Source organism: Gossypium hirsutum, chromosome A01 (genome assembly GCF_007990345.1).
Source record: "Gossypium hirsutum isolate 1008001.06 chromosome A01, Gossypium_hirsutum_v2.1, whole genome shotgun sequence".
Classification (NCBI taxonomy): domain Eukaryota; kingdom Viridiplantae; phylum Streptophyta; class Magnoliopsida; order Malvales; family Malvaceae; genus Gossypium; species Gossypium hirsutum.
The window spans coordinates 25,779,496-25,787,000 of record NC_053424.1 but is presented as its reverse complement, the minus strand read 5'-3'; the positions used below and the strand labels follow the sequence as shown (position 1 = coordinate 25,787,000).

General features: G+C 29.7%; 1 protein-coding gene across 11 annotated transcripts; it reads right to left on the bottom strand.

Moving 5' to 3' along the window:
• Nucleotides 1–1,198: 1,198 nt before the first annotated feature.
• On the bottom strand, nucleotides 1,199–6,632 carry LOC107916743 (uncharacterized). 11 transcript variants are annotated; one of them, XR_005918407.1, is made up of 6 exons: nucleotides 6,421–6,597; nucleotides 5,822–5,916; nucleotides 5,348–5,420; nucleotides 4,490–4,553; nucleotides 4,351–4,364; nucleotides 1,199–4,244 (listed from the first exon to the last, which is right to left on the bottom strand). XR_005918407.1 is itself a non-coding variant. In XM_016846106.2 (6 exons), exons 2-6 carry the CDS (start codon nucleotides 5,904–5,906, stop codon nucleotides 4,153–4,155), a joined length of 321 nt encoding a protein of 106 aa, XP_016701595.1. In that variant the 5' UTR covers nucleotides 5,907–5,916; nucleotides 6,421–6,610; the 3' UTR covers nucleotides 1,199–4,152. The 11 variants fall into 11 exon arrangements, 2 of the variants coding, with proteins under 2 accessions (XP_016701595.1, XP_040957489.1); XM_016846106.2 differs by having other exon boundaries at nucleotides 1,199–4,237; nucleotides 6,421–6,610; XM_041101555.1 differs by having other exon boundaries at nucleotides 1,199–4,237; nucleotides 5,822–5,943; nucleotides 6,421–6,600.
• Nucleotides 6,633–7,505: the final 873 nt, after the last annotated feature.

Sequence of the window (7,505 nt, the reverse complement as noted above, 5' to 3'; positions counted from 1 at the left end):
CAAACTTAAAATTTTTAAACATGCCTTTATAGCAATCCATATGTACTTCATGCTTCTTCTTTTTTTTGAATATTTACGATTTTTATATATTTTTAATATTTTTATATTATTTATTGGTATGATATATAAGATAAATAGTAACATGTTAGCATGAAATATATGTGAATTGTCACACGAGTTTTCATGGCAACATCGTTAAAAGATTAATGTTTTAATCAGTATTTTAGTTAAAAAATAATTTGACTCTTTTTAAGAGGTTAAGGACCAAATTTAACTAAAATAAAAAATAAAAGACAAATTGACAAAAGATGTAATCGTTGGAGGCTAAATTTAACATTATCCATATTTAAAATAGTTTATAATAATAAATTAAAAAATACTACAAAAAAATATTAAGTTTTTAGGCTTAATAGTAAAAAGGATCTCAGCAAAAAATCAATTAACCTCTCATGAAAATTTTGTACACAATTCAGCTCTTAAAGATGAAAAATTAATTAATCAAACTCCTCCATTAATGTAAATTAAGTTTGACCGTTAAATTTTGCTGGTTAATAGACCAATCAAACAACACATAGCATCCAATGTATATGTGGCAAAATGTGATTTTTTTTAAATAATTATTTTTAAAATAATTTATTTTAGGATTTTTATTTTTTAAAATATTCAGTGAAGTTGCATCTTACCATGTAAACGTGGACGCCACATTTCATTGTGGGATTGATGTATCAACCATATCAACAAATGTTAACAAAGAGGTGTGATTGGTTAATTTTTCACTTTTATAGGCTCAATTGAATTCAAAATTTTCATTGTTTTTGCTAATAGCCTTTATTACTAATAAGCTATTTTTTATTTAATTGAAATTTTACTTTTTAAAGAAATATTTAAGAAAACGATGAAACTTCATCGAATAACATTAAAAAAGCATAAAACAAAACCAATTTCTCAAAGCAAAGTTAAAAAAGAAACCCTAAAACTCAAAAATTGTATGGAAAAACCAATAACCAAATTATCACAAACTCTTTGAAATTACATTAAAAAAAAAACCAAAGCCGTCCTAGAAGGATGAAGTTAGTACCACTAAAATTGAGAAACAATTTACATTAAAAAAAGAGTTAAGGCTAGAAAGATGAAGTCAATTCCACCTGCATTGAGGACAAATTACATTAAAAGAGATTTTGTATAATAGAGAATATAATGATCTTATAATACCAATGACTGATTCTATATAAACAACAGCATCACATGATATCTGTAATGTCTAAATTTTGTCCGGGCCCGTACACATACAAAACTAAAATAAAAAACATAACAGTCCAGATTTAGGCCCAAAAAAATAAAAATATAAAGGCCCGACAGGCCCAAAGCTTTGGGGGTTTCAGAAACCCTAGGTCTCCTTTTGCTTCATGCCGCGGCCTTCACCAGCAGCCTCCACGCACGCCCCTCGCACAATCCCCGTCTCACGCGTTGCCTACCCCACGTTCGTGTGCTCCACTTTCATGTCTTCACGACCTACAACATGAGCAAAAATAGTAGAAACTGCTTGTATTTTGGCTATAAAAGCCTTCGATTTTTAATGGTAAAAGGGAAGTCTTTTCTTTTTTTTTGAGAGAAATTGTACACGAAAAACATACAAAAATCAATAGAAAGCAACCAAGAATATTTCAAAGGTGATTATTTACTATAATTTTGCTCTGTTTTTCCTCTTTTTCCTTTTTTACATTTGGACCCACAACACCTGCAACGGATCAGAGAGAGGAGAAGAGGCTTACCGCGCATCATACTCACACCGTTGGAGGGCCTTGCTTTGATGGTTTCCAGCGGGCGATTGAAGGCTTGGTATTAGCCTCTTTTTTTTTTTTTTGGCTAGAAGCAAGGGGAAAGCGAGGGAGAAGAGAGAGTTTAGGGTTTTTTTTTAAAAAAAGGGTTAAAAGTATTCTTTGAGTAGATTTTTTGGGTTAAGTAATCAAACTAAAACGGCATCGTTTGGGAGGGAGCAGACTCGCGTGTTGACCCGACCCGCAATGGGGGATCCGCGCGTTTTGCTTCTGAATGGAGAATTTTCGCGTTTGGTCCCTTCTTGTTTTGGTGCTATTTGATTGAGTCCCGTTCAGATTTCTTTTTTTTTTTAATTTTCCCCTAGAATTTGCACGCAGTTTCAAATTGGTCCGCGGTTAAACATTTCGTTTTGGCATTTGGTTTATTTATTTTTTAGTCCTCTTTGATTTGCGCTCATTGTATTTTAGCCCTTGATTTTGTTTCAATGATTTATTTTATTTATTAACCCTTTTAGTTTGAGTTTGTTTCAATTAAGATCTTTTTCTTATTTTAATTTGTATAATTCATTTTTTTTAAATTCATTTAGCATTCATCTTTTAATGTTTTTTTTATATACATTTTAAAGTACTTTGATAATTTACTTTGTTTTTATTTTTTTTAAATTATAAAATTATTATTTTAAAGTCTTCTTTTATATTTTTCTGTATTCTAAAAATATTTTAATGCTATTGTACATACATTTACATTTTTAATTCTAAATCCATATCATTGATTTCAGGTTATTTCATGTAAATATTTTCTTTTAAATGTATTTATATGTATATATATATATACGTATATAGGTCTTCTTTCAAATTTATTTATGTATATATTATTTATATTAAGTTTTTTTTTCATTTCATGTGTATTATTTATTTATATGCATATATTATTTTGAATATATTATTTTTACATACATTATTTTTTCCATGCACTATGATTTCACATTATTATTTTTATTTTCATTTTCTTTGTCTATTTTGAACTTTCATGTAAATTATTGATTCCAAGTTTTATGTATATAATTAATTGTTGGCATATTGATAATTCTAACTTGTATTTCCTTTGTATCATTCATTTGTTTATTTGTTTTAGAAAACTTGTTACATGTATTTTATGTTAATTTACTTGATATTTCTTTAAATTTGTTTTAAATTCATTAGCCTTCAAACGTTAATATTAGTATATGTATAATATATGATATGTTGCCGTTGTATGCACCTAAACTTGTTCCTTTCAAATTTCATATTACGGTTACTTATTTTTATAATATTTAATCCGTATTCCATGTTTGTAACTTTGTTTTTTTATTATAGCATCGAACTCAAATTTCAACGTTTTAATTGGTATCGGCTCATTCCTATTCTTAACCATTTGAAGTCGGTTTTAAAATTGATTATTTGAAAGTTTTTCAAAATAAGACAATATTTCGTGTTTGGAAGTTTGAGAAATCGTGCCTTACCGTGCTGGGTTTCGATTTTCCGTTCAACCGAATAACTGAATATCCTTTTGAAATTTCATCCATGTTTTCTTAAAATGAGACAATATTTCGTATTTAGAAATTCGAGAAATCATGCCCAATCGTGTTGGATTTCGATTTACCATTTAACCAAATAGCTAAATATCCTTTTGAAATTTGAAATGCATAAGTTTTGAAAATCATGAGATGATCTTGTATCGAGGTGTTGTATCTTACCGTGCTGGATATGATATTTTATTCCTTCTGAGCAAGAGAATCTCAATATCCAATTCAAGATATTTAAACGTTTATAAAGGAGTTACGTTTTAAAATCTTTTTCCAAATTTTCGACATTAAGGGCATAAATTGATCAATACGGTACCAATTTTTGAGCATTGCGAGGGTGCTCATCCTTCCTCGCGCATAATCGACTCCCGAATCCGTTTTCTAGTTTTTCGTAGACCAAAAGCATTGTTTTAATAAACCAAAATGTTTTATTAAAATGATCGATCACATGGTGGCCCGATCACACCTAAACAAAAAAGATTGGTGGCGACTCCATAATTTATTTTTGAAGTCGATCCTCATTTTTCAAAAAAAATGGTTTCGACAATATCAACATTCTTACGCTTTGTATCGTCCAAAGGAAACCAAAAAAAAAAAAAGGTAAAGCCAATGGTAAAACTCAAAGAAGAAAAATGTAATATTGCTACATTATGGTTCAGAAACCGACTATTGAATCAAAAACCGAAAAAAATTACACATTTAGCATTTAAGATTGCGGTGAAAAGTAACTTTTGACATAAAAACCATCTCAATCTGAATACTTTAAGTGGAATTCAAAAGCATGCGCGTTAGAGCACTTCCAACAGTAACTACAGCAGGGCCAATGTTCTCAAGTTTTTGCCAGTGAAAGCCACGAAAATAGTGTAGAATACAGGGGACACGTGCACCGGTTCACTGCATCCTAACATCGTAGCATGCAAAATTGCAAATCCACATCAATTTAGATTTTTAACCAAGCAATTTGAACATTTTGAAACTCGTATCATCATAGCAACGCAACTCCAAACCTTAAGATAAATGCCTGAAATTTAGGGCAAAAAGTAGCATTAAATATGACCGCATGCACTATAGTGGTCGATGACTAACAGTTAAGGAAAGACATACGTATCAGGGTTTTTCAAAGAATATCCGAAAACAGAAAATTACCGGTAAAGTTTTAGCAAGGGATACAACAGTGTAGCACACACAGTTCCAACCTTCTGAAGCATCACTGACATAAAAAGCACTCTCCAAATGTAAATTACGCCTATGCAGTATATAAACTCAAAACTACATTTCAAAACATCATTTGTGATATCCACATCTATAGGACAACCAGGAAGGAAAGAACATTAATATCCCATCTTGATTCAAGAAATCTATAAGATCTTTCAAGTTTCAAGGAGAAAGGAACCAGCTTCAATAATCACTAACAAGCTTATAAAAATTCCATGATCCACATTTTTTTTTCAAATTATTTACAAAATAGTAAAGATTAAAACAAAAAATTAGCATTAAATTCATCAAGAAGGTGCAAAGAAGAAAAAGAACCCTAAGCTAGAAAGAACTCAAAACTACATTTTTGTCACAAACAAGGTACAATATTGTAAAGATTAAAAAAGATTTAGATGAAGGGAAGCCAAGCTCTAGACAATTTTTTCTGCCTATAGCACCAAAAATATCTAGCTGGAACAAAACCCCTAAATTTTTTAACTTTATTTAAGCCCATATACTTTCATTACACAGAAGTAAGGCCTTAATCTGTTATTTGCACTCAAAACACTTAATCTTTAATTTTACCAAAGAAGCCTTTAATTTTCAACTTATAACTAGATAAGCCGCTAGCTTTAAGTAATACTTTATTTGATATAAGGGCTTATTGGAGTACAAACAAAAAGAAAAGGAATAATTTAAGTTCAATGAATGTATAGAAGCTTATATAACTTATAAAGTTCGGGAGCTTTTTCAATAGTTCAACCAAAATATTCAATGAATAGTGCCAGACAGTAAGGCTAAGGATTTTACCCCTTTAAGAACACAGTTACATATCGTGAGCTGTTGTAGAAGATGAACCACATCAACACAATGACCAACATATCTTCCATGGTTTAGGAACTGACAAATGGGATATGAAAATGGTACAAAGACATAAAAACTGTTGTGATGCACAAATAAGCTAATAGGATCCTATGCCGCTATTCTAAACTCACAGAAAAGGAAGCCAAAGTTTCTTGAAATACCAATGTCTAAAATGTCATTAAATTAAACATCGGGAAGAGTTAAATTGATGACACAACCGATCAGAAAATACTAGACAACGCAAGACAGCTCCTTGTATAACAATATCAGTATAATCTGGTCACAGGCTTAAAAAAATGACCATACTTTGACTTTTGTTAGGTAATAGATGAACAAAAAAATACTTCAACCACCTTTGAAGTGTGCAAATCCTGAGACAGATTGGATCTCTTCAGGCAAGAGAAACAGAAAAAAGGATACTGAAAAGGCAACGCTCCCACCAATCCAACATGTAGAGTCCAAAGGTGACATTGTATAGAAAGATCTTGCGTTGAACCCAGTTCATACCTCTTAACCTATGAATTGAAAAATGGGAAATCCAACTTCATGGCTAAAGTCATTACAATGATTAAATACCTTTAAGGAAATGTTGAAACCATCTAATTTATAATTCAAAATTTCCGTCAAAAGCAACTTATATTTCTCAATATAACGCCATGAAAGCATAATTCTATATCATTATCAGAAAGAAGTGAGAAACCACAATATCTAAACCTTATCGTCTTACTTAATTCACTGGTGCTTTTTGAACCAATAAAGCAATTTATCCAGCAAATCATGACGGAAACTATTATCAAACAACTTCAACAAAATTTCAGATGCAATCCAAAGCGACGAAGCTTAAGTTATTTGGATCGAATGGAAGTAAAGAATTACATGGAAGAGTTAAAAGGATAGAAATTCTGAGGGTAAATTGAGGGTAAATTGAAGGAATTCAACGCTTATTTAACTGAGAAATTGCTACTGATTTCTCGAAGATATAAGCAAAATCTTGAGGTATAAAGGAATCAAAAGCCTACCTCACCGGTGCAGGAGCCGTTAACGGTTCCGATGAATGGATAGAGAGTGAAGAGATTCTCTGAGAATTGCAACAGCAATTAGCTAAGGGAAAGTATAAAAAAGAAGCTTAACCCACCAATTCCATATACATATATTTGAGAAAAAAAAAAACGCTTTAGCAAAGGCTTAACCCACCAATTCTAATTCCCTAGTAAATCAAACCATTCACTCTATTTAAAAAAGGTTTTATTCATAATTTAACCTCTAATTTTCTTTTGTTTTATTTTTATCCCATTTTATTAATTAAATTTTAAGTTATTATCCCTTTTTATTTCAAAAAATAAGCTATTTTAAAAAAATTAATGAATTAGAGAATGACAAATCATTGATAATATAACAGATTGATTAATGACATGATAAATTGACTAATGACATAGTATATTGACCAATTTTTATTAGATGTTAATCAGTATTGACCAATATTAATCGACCATTGATTCAAGTTAACATACCATTGATTTGTCAAAAAAATCATTAAAAAATATTTAAATTTGTAAAATTTTGTTTAGAAATGAAAAGAAATTGTAAAAATATAAAAAATTATATTAATTATTTAGAAATTTTAAATTTATTTCAAAATATATAAAATTATTTATGCTCCAACTTGAGAAAAAATTGTACAGTTTACTATTAATTTATGGGTTAAGCTTTTCTTTTTAAAATAGATTTAATTGGGTAGAAAAAATAGTAAATTAAAATAATAATTTTTAGATAATCTTTTAAAGGTTTTATTTACAATTTAGTCTTTAAACTATACACATTTTTTTATTTTGGTACCTAATTTTTTTCTTATGTTGGTATTTAAATTTTGCATTATTTCCTATTTTGGTACCTAAAAGATAACAACATTTAAAAAAGTTGGCCAATCAAAATGCACCACGTCATCCATGGGATGGCAGATTAATTGATGATGTGACACATTAACCTATGATATGACAAGTTAATCAAGTATTGATCAGATGTTGATTAGAGTTGATCAAATGATTCACTCACATTGACAAATTGTTGACCGTTCAACAAATCATTAAAAATAATTTAAAATCGT